Source organism: Mus pahari, chromosome 2 (assembly GCF_900095145.1).
Source record: "Mus pahari chromosome 2, PAHARI_EIJ_v1.1, whole genome shotgun sequence".
Lineage (NCBI taxonomy): Eukaryota > Metazoa > Chordata > Mammalia > Rodentia > Muridae > Mus > Mus pahari.
Window position 1 is genome coordinate 143,825,253 of NC_034591.1, and position 15,677 is coordinate 143,840,929.

The window sequence follows — 15,677 nt, forward strand, 5'->3', positions numbered from 1 at the left end:
TAGGGCTTTGTTTTTGGTTTGTTGTTTTGAGATTTTTATTTGATTGTTTGGTTGGTTTGGTTTGGTTTTTAGAGATGACCAATTCCAAAAGATTTTTCAGAACAAATACTTATTTTTGAAGATTTCTCTAACTGAAGAATTGAAGAATTCTTTTAAAAATGTCATTTATTCTCTACTATACCAAATATTTAGCTGCATACTTTCTACAGTTTGTATATAGCCATAAGCTATAGAGAGGTATGGAAGAAAGAAGTGATGAGAAAATTAAAATGGGATGCCTGTGGACAGTAGGAAGAGGCAAGTCTGTCAGTATTTATTTTTAATTATTTTTATTTTTTTTCTATAACAGAAACCTGGACAAGAAGAGATCCCACTTTCATATAGCTAAGGAGACTGAGAAACTCAGCACTAATGACCCAGCATCTGCTCAGGGTGGGAGCCATCATAGGGACAGAGTTCAGTTTACATACAGTCATACTCATTGTCAAAGCATTAGTCCATTATTAATTGACTAATTTGCAGGTGTCAATCAAAGCAAACTCTTCCCATCCCAAGCTCCTTAACTCTGAACCTCTGCTGTCAGTCAAGAACAATACTTTATTCAAAGTTCTACAGTTCAGATGTTAGATGGTTTGAGGAAGGGGTGGGGTAGAGATATAGACTTTATAACATCTTTTCTGCAGCTGTCTGCAGATGACCTCAGGCACAGAGATCAGCAAAACCTACACAGATTCCAGTGTCCCCTGATGACCTGAGTTTCCCTCTGTGGAACTCCTCTCTTGGAATGGCACACCTGTGTCAGTGTACATTTGCATTTACACAATAAAGAAACTGGACATGAGCATCTGTGAGATGTCACTGTGGTTTTGGAATTCATGCTTTGTGCCACCAACTGTGCACTGGACTGGCCAACAGCAAAGACTGTTCAATTCATAGATCTGGTGTGAATGGTGAATAGAGATGAGATTCATAATCAGGAATGAGGACACAGGCTCTCAGACGTGTTTCAGTGTCTTTTGGCAGATCCAATGGTTGTCTGAAGAACAGGAATCTGAAAACACTTCTGTGTGTGAGATGAGGGCACAGCTGTTTTCTTCGTCCTTGCCAGTGATTTGTAATCTGGAGAGTAAAGCATAGACCCACCTAGTGTCAAAGATTTCATTACAATTATTTCATCAGCCATTATTTTTCTTTAGACTTTTAAGGACGCTCTAGAATACATGGTGTTTAAACATAGTAAATACACAGCGACAAACATTATTAAGACATAAACAATAATGATATAGCGGATGGAAACTTCTATAATTTCCAGTTGTACCTTTACTAGAGAATAATTCTTCCAGCAAGAATCTTTATTATGGTATACAAAAAGTAGACTGTTTAGGAATTGGGGATGGAACTCCTCATTCTACTATGAACATGTTTTATGATCATGTGAAAAGCACCATCATTTTGCTGTCCCCTTAAATACATAGTATAACCAACCAGCTAATGCTAGAGAAGGCATTTGGATATATACGAATGTGCGATAAAAGTTACACACAGTAGGCTCTCAGTAAATGTACTAAATATATAGAGTGAACACAATGGGTCTACAGAATTGGGTGAAGAGAGATAAAAAGGGCTCCAATTCGTGTGGAACAGGATCAGGATTCTTCCTGTCTCATCCCAGAGGCTGTTGGATCTTGGCTTCATAGCAGCATTAGACCTATACCTGGAGTTCCTGTAGATTCCTACAGGTGGAAATGAGACCAGAAGCCAAGCACTAACACAGGCTTCTTCTGGGTGATTACAAGAAGGGTGAGTTCAAGACCAGCCTGTCTCTAGCTGAGGAGGTCACACATCCAGCATTAGGCAAGGCTCCCTCACTGCTCTGCCTTTGTTTCTGTTCATTTCTTCATGGAGTCCCTTGGGTCTCAACAGCAAATTTGATGTCACCATAGTGCCCAGCATGCTAGTCAAACTATGAACTTCCCTCAACTGAGCATCTGTAAATGTCACTTAATTTTATTTTTCACCTTTTAGCTTCTTTCTTTGATCTTTAAGATCCTTTTCTTAAAGTCAATCTATTCACATCAATGACTTCAATGCAAGAAGCCTTTGATGGATTCCTAGGCCTTCCCCAGCCAGACTTCCTGTAAGGACTCTAACATTATCTTTTTCAATTCCCCCAAATAATTCTGTTTGGAAAATGTTATTTTCCCCTTGGATTCCTTACCTGAAAACTAGGGCTCAGGGAGGTAAAAATAAGTTAAAGAGGAGATGGGGTGAGGGAGGAAGGGTCAGAGCATATGTAGAAATTAGAGGTCAATGTTGGGCATAGCCTCCTTTCTGCCTTGTTTCTGCCACTGTGATGTGATACAGGTATGCACTTGCACATCTGGCTTTTTATATGGGTTCTCTGGAATGATCTATGAGGCTATACAGATAGAGATTGTACCTGGAGCCATTGTGTCAGTCCGGTTTTGTTTGCAAAAGCAGGCTGTGACTGACTCTCTTTCTCCTATAGCATGACAGCCTCCAGATTTACCTGGTCACTGCTGTCCAATCAGAACATCATTTATCCAAAGAAGTAAAATCACACAGCAACTGAACTTAATCCTCTGCCTTACATGTATTCTCCTACTTATTATTCTCTTACTTAGTGTCATAATGTTGTTTACTACTAATTAAAATTCAATTAGCATTTTAAATCATAGCAAAATTAGGAAACATACACCAACATACACACACACACACACACACACACACACACACACACACACACAGATACAGAAAAAACCAAACCTTTCTATGTATGAAATTATTTTTAAACAGTATCGTCTATTCCAATTCTATCATGACACACTATGCTGCAATTTTTTGCCACATTCTAAACTTAAGAATTTCTGTGTAGGAGCTGAAGAAATTGAGTGCTTAGTACTCATCAAGAGGATGCAGGTTCAAGTTCCAGCTCCCACAAGACAGCTCAAAACTATTGGTAATTCTAGTTCCAGGGAACCTGATGCCCTCTTTGAACCTCCGTAAACTCCTGCATGCACATGGTATACACAGAGACACCCAGGCACACACACATAAAATAAAACAAATACATATTTTTAAATATGTATATAAGTTTATGTGAAAATCTATGTATTCCAGATAGACTTTCAAAAAAATTTTATCTCTAACACTAAATTAATCGTTTCTTGTCCTTTAAAATTCCATTGTAAATAAATACACACATACACACACTATTATAAAGAGTTGATGTCAAAAAAAATTGAAACTACATAAAATATTCAACTAATTTTGGAATTGACTCTTCAGCCTATTTCAACCCTCTCAAGAATTCATAAGGTAAATTAAAATTACAAAATTCAATTAAAATTTAGTAAAATGAATGAGAATTGAATATTCAAATTAGCTCATTTAATACTTACAGATTAGTATTTAAAATAGAACCATTCATCCACTTCCAAACCTTGTCTACTTGTACATATTTTAGTCCAATATAAAATTGTTGTCCTTTTCCCTTTGAGAAGTCCTGCAATAATCTCTATAATCAAAACAGAGTGGGAGACTTAGTCTTGAATTTTTGTATACATGTCTTCCTTTCTTCTAATAGCCTTTTAAATCACTATTACGCCTATTTGAAGTCCCTCCTAACTTATCAACAGCGTAATTCTCTCTTCTCTGTGAAAGTGATCTCTCTCTGTTTGTACGTTTAATCAGTTCATCCCATTGTTTTCAGTTATTGATTCACATGTCCAATTAGTCTCTCAGATTATGAGCAGTTTAAAAATCCAGCAGAGACATCCTGAGATGTTGACAAGTGCTCTTTTCTTTATATTTTTATTGTTTTTATTTTACTTAATAGGTTTGCTTTATTTATTTTGTCTTATTTGGATTAACAGTTTACCAATTCTTCTCCATCTTGAATGAGCAGCAAAGTGGCTCCTCTCAAATTACAGTCAACCAGACCTTCAGCCCAAGGTCTGGAAGTTTGAGAAATAAATAAGCATTTATCACAGTGTAGATGCCAGTCTCTCGGGCACTCTAGTGTGGTTGATCTCCCTAGAGGAAAAAAAAAAAGACATGTTCTTTTTCTGCCCTGTTCTTGATGCACTATAACCAACTACATACAATGTAGGACTTTCACTGGTGCATGTTGCAACATACTTAATGTCATATGTCAGAGAATCATAATTAAGGACAAAGGATTCATTTTATGATTTGCTTTTATTAATTAACTCAGTCAAAGTAAACTGTGCAACACATTAAGTAAAATAATGAATGCTAGTACTTTTTAACTTGACATATGCCTATTAGCATCATATGCACCAGCAGCCTGAGGCAGCATAGTCAGGTGCATAAGCTTGGAGATGTCAAGGTCACACAGCTTCAGTTGGTTCTGAGCATCAGCATTTACAAGCTGTCTTAGTCAGGGCTTCTATTCCTGGACAAAACATCATGACCAAGAAGCAAGTTGGGGAGGAAAGGGTTTATTCGGCCTACACCTTCATACTTCTGTTCATCACCAAGGAAGTCAAGACTGGAACTCAAGCAGGTCAGGAAGCAGGAACTGATGCAGGGGCCATGGAGGGATGTTCATTACTGGCTTGCTCAGCCTGCTCTCTTATAGAATCAAGACTACCAGCCCAGAGATGGCACCACCCACAAGGGGACCTCCCCCCTTGATCACTAATTGAGAAAAATGCCCCACAGCTGGCTTTCCTGGAGGCATTTCCCCAACTGAAGCTCCCTTTTCTGTGATAACTCCAGCTGTGTCAAGTTGACACAAAACTAGCCAGTACACAAGCTATGTGATGCTTCATAAATTCTTAACATTATGGGTGTCTTCTTAAACAAAACCATGGTGGTATAGTGTCTTCATGGAAAGCTATTATAAACTTTGACTGAAATAACTCACATTTTGTTACCTATTATTTTCAGGAAATTCAAGCCACACAGTTACCTGTTGGTTCAGTCCTGTTTTCTTGAACAGCCACACTGCATTTTTCTATTAGTGGTTTTTGCACCAAGAATCCCACTAGCAAGCAAGAAATCAAACCAAGAGTATTAAATTCTGAAATGAATGGTGGAGTGTACATTATTTAGTTTTACAAGACAGAGTTTCTCTGTGTAACATCCCTGGCTCTCCTGGAACTCAGTTTTAGATCAGGTTGGTCTCCAGCTCACAGATATCTGCCTACCTCTGCTACTCAAATGCTGGGAGTAAAGATGTGTACCAGCATACCCAGCTTGTTTTAATTCTAATTTTAACAAATCAAGTTATTTCATCTGAACATCTGAGCAAATCGGATTAAGGGACAAGTTTGGTGACAGGATATATATGAACAAGAAAAGCACAGAACACCTGGATTCTCACAGCTCTGAAGTGTTGCGGTCTGGCCCAGCAACATAGCTATAGCCAGTTTGCCCCATGCCTGCCAGCTATTTCATATTGTTGCTTTAATATGTCTGCCAGTCATTCACTCAGAAAAATTAATTACCTGAAAGCAGGGTCATAATGACCATGTTCCCTGTAATGTTCTGTATATTCTTAGGTTTGTTAATCTTAAGAAATACAACAAAGCTTTATGTAGGGTCCATAAAATTAAACGTCAGTATGAACTGTTTTGTCTAAAATGGCTTGAGTCAGAACCAACCACCAGGCAGCACTTCCTGTGTGTATGAGCTCACTGTGGGTTTTGTAGGTTTTTTTCTTTTTAAGCTTGTTCTGAGAAATGATTGTTGTAGTAGATCAAATAATTCTGCACTATGTCCCTGATCTGATCAATATTAGGGTGTGCATTCAATAAACCATCCTTGTCTGACTGAGATGGTGTTAATATGGTTTGTGGAGCAACTCTCAGACCCCAGTAGAAGTTGCATATGATCTGATTGACACGTCAACCTATGGGTGATGCTGAATCTCTCAAACTGTTCATAGTCACACCTGAGCTTGCCTATTTTCAGTCACACCCACACAAGAGAAGGTTTATTAGACATGTAAGAAGCTGAAGCTTTTAGTTTTCATTGTTTTTGTCATCTTTTGGTACAACTGTGACTTTTATTTTTCTACATTCTAGATGCACATATGACATACCCCATAATGCTACTCACAAAAATTAAGGAGCATGGAAGAAATGTGAAGTTTCTTCAGAGGGCACAGGATATTGACCTGTAACATTACAGACATGTAGGCCTTCCCCTAGGCTTAAGCAACCCAAATGCTATGGAAAAAATGTTTATGTGAGAAAATTATGAAGCAAAAGCTCTTGCCTCACTTACCTAAGACACTGAGTACCATCAGAAGAAAGATCAGCCCAGCACAGCTGAATTTCAGAGCAACCCGATGCCAGCCTGGTCCCTGACAGGCATCTATGAAGGGCAAATAATAATACACTTCATAAATCCACTTGAGTATGTCTGAGATAAAGGTCAGAAGTGGTTCACAACTACATAAGACATCCCTTAGCTATGAGGACTATTTTAAACAAGATAGTAGACTGACTGATACTAGAGATAGTGTTACAATTTGTGCACACACACACACACACACACACAGAGAGAGAGAGAGAGAGAGAGAGAGAGACAGACAGACAGACAGACAGACAGACAGACACAGACAGACAGACAGATAGAAGGTGAGAAAGTTTTCCATTTTAACTAAGCCCACACTACACCTAGTGGCTATAACTTTCATAATTTGATGTATGATTGTAAAAGAAAATGTTCACTAAGTGGAGTACTTTGTGATAACACCTTTTATTTAAAGGGATGCCCTATGACTTCTCTTTGCCATGAGTTGGCTGTTGGTATCCCAACTTTTGCAACTTGGGTCCATCATTGAGTGAGTGAGTATTACTGGGACACAAGCACTGGTGACTACTAATTGTGGTGATTTGAATATGCTTGGCCCAGGAAGTGGCACTTTAGAAGGTGTTGCATTGTTGGAGTAGGTGTGACTTTGCTGCAGGAAGTGTGTCACTGTGTGAGTGGGCAATGAGATCTTCCTCCTAGCTGCCAGAAGCCAGTGTTCTCCTGGTTGCCTTCAGAACAAGAGGTAGAATTGTCAGTTCCTCCAGTGCCATGACATGCTTCCTGCCTTGATGATAATGGACTGAACCACTGAACCTGTAAGCCAGCCCCAATTAAATGTTGTCCTCTATAAACATCAATCATAGTATCTCTTCACAGCAATGGAAACCCTAAGTAAGACACTAGTGGTTGACATCTTAACCTACATGCCATGAGATTTCATCATTGCTGCTCAGGGCAGTGTCCATCTTAAAACACTGAGTTTCTTATTCCTAGAATTTTCCAGTTAGTAGTTTAAGACCACTGTTGAATACAAGTAGCAGAAGCTACAGAAATTGAAGTAGCAAATAAATGGATACTGTGTTATAACATGACTGTTACCTGTAATTTTTAAAAATTATGCTTCTGCCTTCCTGGGAGCTCTACCAGAGCTCACAGCTCCACTGGTCTCACTCAGTTCCACCAATGGCCAGCTAGCTGTTTTTCTTCAGAGCTGAGATCACTCTCCCAGACCCTCACAGCTTCTGCCAACAACTGCCCAGCAATCGGCTTCTGCCCTTTTTTATTGACATAACCAAGAACCAATTACAGAAACAACACCTCCCTCTACATATGACATATACTAAGTCTATACCTGGCAGTCCCCATGGAGGAAGAGCTGCAATAGGCAAGTGAGCTTTCTGGAGATGCCCCACCATTTACACCAAGGTACAGCTGCAGTGGATATACCATGGAGAAGTATGATCCCAGGATCTTTGTCCCAGGATTGCTTCTTGCTACTGATGTGCCTTCTCATGCTTCTCATTGCTAAATTCTCCATATACCTGACATAGGGTGATTGGGCACAAGAAGACCCTCACTGCCTATAGGCTGGGATGATTACTTCCTGGATGATAGTTCACTCTGTTGGCCATGTTTCCTGCAGAACAATATGAAGATGAAAGTTCTTGAGATAATGCTGTTCATATGAATCACTGATTTTATGGATTTCCCATTTTGATTCAAGTAGTTATAGGAAGTTAGTTTGATTTGAATAATTTGGGGGAAGTTAAGGTAGTTAATAGAAAATTTAAAGTTAAAATCAAGAACAGAATATGCCCCTTCCAGAAAGAGTAGCAAGAGCTACACAGGTGAGAAAAGGAATACAGTGAGCTTTCATGGGTTTTAACTATGAATTGTAGTAGCAAGAAAATTAGGCTTGGGACAAGTTAAATTCAAAGAAAACACTCATTCTAGATTGGGCCTGACTTTACTGATCTTGTAATCTAGGGATAAAGTCACAGGTTTTGCTGTGCACCATAATAAGGAAGGTCATAAACAAAGAATAGGTTATTTCATTATGATTGTAAGAACAGAGAACAGCTAATTAGCCAGTTTAGCTAATCGAGGCTTCAAAAATAAGACATGAGTAAATATAGATTGTCGCTAGCTAAACATAGGAAATAAAGTTGCTACTACAGACTTGGCTTGATTAAACTTTGATAATCTAAGACAAAAGAAGTATTGCCTTGGGGTTACAATGAACTTGTAGAGTGAAGGATAGATGAGAAATGTATAGGTACCAGGCTGTGTCTATGTCTCACTGCTAGGATCATGGGGAGGCAGAATGCAGTCTGTAATGGGAGTTCTCAATCCATGCACACACGCACACGCGCACGCGCACGCGCACACACACACACACACACACACACACACACATATAAAACTGCAAAATTTGGGGAAATTGCTGTGGTTCCTAGTCTCCTGTGTATCCAGGTGCTGCCAGCATACTGCTGGGAGTTGGGAACAAGGTTCCTAGTCCCCATTTTCCCTCAGGGCATCTACCTACCAGACAGGAGGGGAAGGTAGAGTCAAGGCTGGGGGCAGAACTGGGTTTTTTTCAAGTGTCAAATGTACAGAGGTTCTGGGAGAGAGAAGGTCATCTCTGGGAGATTTAGGTGCAGCTCTTTACAACAAAGGCCTCACCACCACTGTGATCTGTGATCCTTAGTTCAAGCTGCTTTATTTGATGGTGAATGTAAATGCATACACCTTACTCAGGGTAAACCAAAGATTAAATACTTTCTTCCCAGAAGGGATGCCCAGGAAAGGAAGCTCGTTGGCTCAACACTCAGGACCTATTTAGATACCTCATTAGCATGGAGAAATCCAGGTTTTTATGCTACGTGACTGATTGCCATGGTCCTCTCAGTCAGGTTTCATGGTTATGTGTTCCAGAACAGATAGAGTTTGGCATGGATCTGACCTGACATCTATCGTACTCAATTCTGAGTTTCATGGGGTACTCAACCTTACCAGTTCTTCTGTCTGGTGGCATGCTCCACTTGCCCCACATAAAGGTAGATATAAGTTTGAAAAGAATAAAGTGTAATCAATAATCCTGTTTTGATTCCCCTTTTGTGTAATGATTTAAATCTATTTTTTGAAGAATATGTTGTTGTGGTGATTGTTTTTTTTTTAGAAATTTTGTAACTTGTGGCTATGAGGTAATTTTCTTCTTACATCAAAATTTTTTTCTTTCAGGCCATAAAAGGGTTAAGGAAATAAAGTTGTTGTAGCCTGCTCATTGGAGCTTGCTTTCTTGATTCACTCAGAGTGTGTGTGAGTGTGAGTGAGTGTGTGTGTGTGTGTGTGTGTGTGATCCCTCCCTTTCTTTTTTCTAGTCACTGGCTGCCATCAACAACAGCTCTTGTTGACAGACCCCCATCAGCTCCACCAGTGCTGACCTCAGTCAGCTGCTATTAGCACAAACCCCAATCATTGATACAATGCTCAGCCCTCCTGAATTAGCACTATGGTGTTGAAGCTGAGCTTCAGCATATATTATCAGATAAGAGAATACGGTGGTAAAACTTTGGTGGGTCTCTGTGACCACCACAGCCAGCTATGGAATGATATTCAGAAGGCAAGAAGACAGTTCAGTTCAACAAGACTAATTAGCCTGTATTGGTTAAATTTGGTCATCCTACCCCAAATAGTTTCTTTTAGGCATATTTAAACACAGCAAAATTTAGAGAAAATTTCCCTGTGATTGATGGAGGATGGTTTTGTGCACTGTATATTTAAATGCTGATTTCCATACCCAGAAATCTGGTTGCAGTCAGGACTTTGGTATTGTCGGTATTATGAAGCATCTCTTAACTCAGTATTTTGTAGAACATTGTTCTCCATCACCTTCAGATTTGTTAAATATAAAGCTGAACAGCAAATAACAGCAAGAGAGGAAAAGGCAGGACTTCCAGGCTCAAGGAGGAGGGGATGGTGTCTCAGGTTGGGATCAGGGAGGCACCATCAAGATTTGCTTGGATGAGACTTAGTCTAGCCATTGCCAGACTAAGATGTTAGGTAATGTACCACGTGTCTGGGATGTAGGCCAGATCAGCATGTCAGGTTAGAACAGCTGAGTATCTGCCCAGCTATAGTGCCTGAATCTTTTAATAAATATAAAAGACCCCATGTCATAAATTCAGAGCAAAGGAAGGCATACAAAAGCCCTTACTTCTGCAGGTGATAACTAACTCAGTCCTGTGTGCACCATAAAGCTTAAGATTACATTGAAATTTTTGTAAAGAACGTGTTATATCATCCGTGAAGATGAGTTCTATAGATTGACAAGCTCATAATAAGGGTCTGGGAGATAATTCAGTTTTGTCTCAGCCACACAGATAGTGCAATAGTTACAAAGTATAAGGGTCCAAACCCAGCTTTCTGGATGTATAACAAGTTATGCATCCCTTCCTTTGAAGGAAGAACCCTGTGAGTTTAACATTCCTGGTTCCCCTAGTGCTTACTTACCTGTGAGCATGAGGACCTCTGTTACTCCTATATAGCATGGCATATACTATGTCTACCACACTGCACCACCTAAAGACCATGTTTGATAACTCAGCTGTCCTTGGTAACTATATCAACAATGGGTATTTTATGCTTATTAAGCAGGGAGATGGACTAATTTTTGAGATGCAGTCAGCATATACCTCAACTTTGTGGATTTAACTTTTTGCTAGACAATTTTAAAAATGTGGGTTTCATATGGAAAATAATTAGTTTCATTTACAAAGGTAATTATGAGAAACACTAGCTGGCTTTTAATCTCTAAATCAATCACATTCCCCTATTACTGTCATTTAGTTTAACAGTTCCATGTATTATTACCATTATATTAATGGCTTTCTAGAGTCAATTATTAGAATCAAGTTCTGTACCATTCTGAGCAAAGCTTTCTTACTGCTTTTTGTTTTGCTTTGGTCTGTTTCTGAGATTGTATTTCTGGTATCTTAGACTAGTCCCAAACACTCTGTGATTAAGTGTGACCTTGAATTCCTGATGACCCTGTCTCCACTTCCTGAGTACTAAATTTACAACTGTTCCCCACTCTGCATGACTGGGATTCCAAATTATACAGATACAGGTTTATTTCAGGTTTTTATAAGTTTTCCGTTGCTTCTGAATATTCTCTTATATAAGTGATGTCATACTTTGAGTTACATGTTAAAATCTGAAACCAAGACGGGCATGGTGGCACACGCCTTTAATCCCAGCACTCAGGAGGCAGAGGCAGGTGGATTTCTGAGTTTGAGGCCAGCCTGCTCTACAGAGTGAGTTCCAGGACAGCCAGGGCTGCACAGAAAAACCCTGTTTTGGGAAAGAAAGAAAGAAAGAAAGAAAGAAAGAAAGAAAGAAAGAAAGAAAGAAAGAAAGAAAGAAAGAAAGAAAGAAAGAAGAATATCTGAAACCAAATGTGCTAGCATGTCTTTTATTTTTGTTGTGTGGTCCACAATTGACTGTGACCATTTCTACTTTTATAGTTTTACTTCGTTTTGGATTTTTTGTTTTGTTTTGTTTTATTTTGCTTTCATTATTTTTGGTGGCTGAATTATATGACCCAGAATGCAGACAAATAGTAGTGGTCTCAGGACTGTAGATCAAATTTAGGATACTGACAAAAAAAAAAAAACATTAAAAAAGTTAAATCATTTAAAATGTTCTTGAGGAAAAACAACCAAAGAATGAAGAGAGAAAGATAGACTAGAAATGGTTCCAGGAAATAGAAGACAGATTCCCCCTAGCCTTAAGAACCACTCATATCGGTGGACACAGTTCAATGATGACTAAAACTTTTCATGTATAAAAATATATTGAACACATACAGACATTTACCATCATATTCTCTAGACAAACACTTATAACAGCTATTTGTATGTCACACAGATAATCTTAGGTAATGTGGTTAATCTGGAGATCTCAGCACATGGGTCCTGTGCAAATACCATTTTTATAAAAGAGACTTGAGCTTATATTTGGCAGTTCTATACGCAATCTTCTAGTGAGAAATTCTATGTATTCAGAGGTGCTACAAGACTGTCATGGGAGGATATAGACAGTATACTGGACTTCATAAATAGGAGCATGAATTGTAATTCCTGCTATGTAAGACATGCTATGTTAACAGACAAGGAGGCAAAAGCAGACACCAGAGAAAACGCCAAGGTCCCAAAGACACCCTGAATATGAGAAGAACTGTGTATGTATGCCAGCCTAGAATTTCTCCTGACACGGCATAACTAACCATAGTAGATACGTCTAGTGAATTGCATTATTATTTTATATTATGTCTTACTTTTGGTTTCTATTGCTGAAACAAAACACTATGGAAAAAAATAAAAATAAAAAAAACAAGTTGGGGAAGAAAGGGTACTGGAGGAAGTCAGGACAGAGATGAAAGCAGAGCTGGAAGCGGAGAAGGAGCCGATGCAGAGGCCATGGAGGCTGCTTACTGGCTTGCTTCCCATGGCTTTCTCATCCTGTTTTCTTGTAGAACCCAGGACCACCAGCCCAGGGATTGCACTACCCACCATAGACTGGACTCTCTCCCATTGATCACTAATTGAGAAAATGCCTTACAGCTGCATATCATGAAGGCATTTCCTCAGCTGAGGCTCCTTCCTCTCTGATGACTCTAGCTTGACACACAAACCCAAACAGTACATAAGCATTATTTCACATTTCTGTCTTTTCTCACACTTCCACCTTTGAAATTCTAAGTCTTTTTGTAAAATAGTCTTATCTTCATACAGTCTCTATTTTGATGCTTTTTACAAAAGTCTAGTACTCAGCACCATTATATTTCAATGTTATCAAGAATATAATATAATGCAGAACAATGCATTATTGGAGGGAATATGTTAAAAATTCATAGACACTAGATTTCCTCATCTGTAAAATGACTGGAAAATATCTACTTCACAAAATTTTAGGATTTGATAAAACAATTCTTATAATTTCCAAAGCATAGTGTCTGCTCCAAACCACTATTCCATACACAATAATTATTTCCTGTCCACCTTAAAGTGGTTTTTTTTTGTTTTTGTTTTTTATTTTTGTTTTACTGAAAGTAAAAGCCTATTTGGGTGATATTAGAAATTGCTACTCCTTCACATTAAAATATAAGGAACTGCATACACATCCTGACCTGTTTGAGCTGTTCTGTATGAGATTGGGCTGAGGAGAACATCCATTGATCCCTGAAGAGGCTGTGTGAGGTTTAGTTATGTAGAAGTGCCTGCTTTGGGTATCCCTTGCCATCCGCACAATGCTAAGTATTCTCCACTGTTCAACACATTTGAATGGATGCCCTCAACATTTGTACCTATGGAATGCCCTCCAAATCCTTTTTGACCTGTCACCATTCCTCCTGACATGATTTCTGCAGCACACTGGGGATGCACGCTACCATGCAACATCACAGGCATATTCTTCCTTTGTATTTTTGAGTCCATATTTCTAGGTAACATCCTTCACATACTCAACCTTGTTCTCAAGTATCGTTCAGGGCTGGACTCCAGGAGGGCTTGCCTTGATTACTCTACTTGACATGATGCTGACTCTAATGGTAAAAAAATCTTAATTTTCATTTAAATATTTTTCTTGTTAGCATTCTACATCATGTTGTCTCTGATATAGGTGTTTAATAATTACAAACCTATACATTCATAACCCTATAAGGAAAAAAATGTTCACATTTGTTTGCAGCTGGATTTCATCATCTAAAGAAATTCTGACACATAGTAGGTGGTTGTATCTGAATTATGATTGAATAAATGAATGAGCTTTTTATACATTTTATCCATCAAAGCAAACTTTTTGTCATTTGCTCACAAAGCAGATCACTGCCCGGGTTCCTCTTTCTGGTCTTTTTTGTTTATTTTCTTGTTCGTTTGTTTGTTTGTTTGCTAAGAGATCTAATCTCTATGCTGTGAATTTCCAACAGTTCGAGCCATCTAGTTAATAGGTTGGTTCAGCTGGTTCAGGTTGGTTCAGTTCTTTCACTGCTGGGTCACATACCTCACTGGCTTTATTCTACTAATTTTGTCCTTCAAGTTTACATTTAAACTGATACCTGTAGAAAAATAATCACAATAAGAGTAGACAAATTTTCTAGTCTCTCGACTTGGGATCATGGACAGTAGCGTTGAGGAAATCTCACTGTCTTTCTCAACCTTCATTTTATTCCATTTCAATGTACCCCTCCCCTACTTTTGCTAGGCAGGAACACAAGGAGAAGGAAACATGTTTCGTCCTATGACACTGGCTAACTCTGATCATCCTCGCACTATAAAAACCTCCACCATCTCCTGACCCTGATGTGAAGATGACGGTGATGAAACTGATGTAATAACTCTAAGATGTTTTCCTGATTTTAACTTTTATAATGCAATAGTTCATAACCAAACATACTTCAATATTGATAATCTTATGGTTCTCAGAATATAGGAATAATGTCAAATTGGAAATGGGGCAGTTATTGATCTTAGTAAGTCCAGTTAGGTCACAGAATGAAGTGGTATTTCGTGATAATCTGATACATTTTATACCTCAGTTTCTGGTCCCTTTTCATAATCCTCATGTTATGTTATCTTTTTGAGTATTACCTCAGTCTTACACATTATCACTCAGATTATTAAATACTCTGGCTGAGGAGAGGGCTGATTTTCCCCAGCACTAAATTCTAGGGATGCAACTGCAGGAGAGCTGAGTCAGAGTCTATGTTCTGTGCCAGGATCTTGGAAAGGCAAGCTACTGCAAATCTGCACTATCATTAAAAACATTTTTATGATCATATATGTAAAATATTATTTCTTCAGGGTCTTCCTGAGACTGAAAAGGAGAAGGCGTGTTCATCGTTCATGAACTCTATGAATTAAATAACATTTAAGTTTTTCTCTTTGTAGTTGTGGTTATCTGATGTGTTTGTGTGTGATTAAGTGTGTGTGTGTGTGTGTGTGTGTGTGTGTGTAGATGTGTGTATGCTACATAGGTGTAGAAATCACAACACTTTTCAAGAAGTGATTCTCTTCCCACCAAAGGTATTGGGATTTGAGTTCTAGTTGTCAGGCTTGTGCAGCAAGAATTTTACCTGAGGAATTATCCATCTCACCATCCCAAAGCAATCATTTAAAACTATAATATCACAGGAAATGCTTAACTCTCAAAGATATTCAAATGCCAAAAGAAGAAATAAGCCACTTACCTTGGGGGAGAGATGGAGCTGATGTACACCTGAGCCCTCTAGTCTTGGCTAAATTTAATTCAGCATAGAGCACTGGTGCATCCATTAGAGATGGGAGATGTAACACTGACCTTTGAGTGAG

At 38.7% G+C, this 15,677-nt stretch overlaps 1 protein-coding gene across 1 annotated transcript; it reads right to left on the reverse strand.

Moving 5' to 3' along the window:
* Window positions 1-934: 934 nt before the first annotated feature.
* On the reverse strand, window positions 935-15,648 carry LOC110315592 (killer cell lectin-like receptor subfamily B member 1). Its single transcript, XM_021189608.1, has 6 exons — window positions 15,557-15,648; window positions 6,277-6,366; window positions 4,958-5,032; window positions 3,902-4,056; window positions 3,423-3,538; window positions 935-1,119 (listed from the first exon to the last, which is right to left on the reverse strand). Exons 1-6 carry the CDS (start codon window positions 15,639-15,641, stop codon window positions 996-998), a joined length of 645 nt encoding a protein of 214 aa, XP_021045267.1. The 5' UTR covers window positions 15,642-15,648; the 3' UTR covers window positions 935-995.
* Between the last annotated feature and the right edge of the window lie 29 nt (window positions 15,649-15,677).

What these genes read in the sequence shown, in the direction of transcription:
- LOC110315592 (XM_021189608.1), bottom strand. Translation starts at nt 15,641, where the DNA reads ATGGATGCACCAGTGCTCTATGCTGAATTAAATTTAGCCAAGACTAGA. An exon ending in GATGGTACTCAGTGTCTTAG is followed by an intron (nt 5,033 to 6,276) that starts GTAAGTGAGGCA and finishes CTTGCTTGCTAG; the next exon opens with TGGGATTCTTGGTGCAAAAA. An exon ending in TCTATTTTAAATACTAATCT is followed by an intron (nt 1,120 to 3,422) that starts GTAAGTATTAAA and finishes TTTACTCTCCAG; the next exon opens with ATTACAAATCACTGGCAAGG.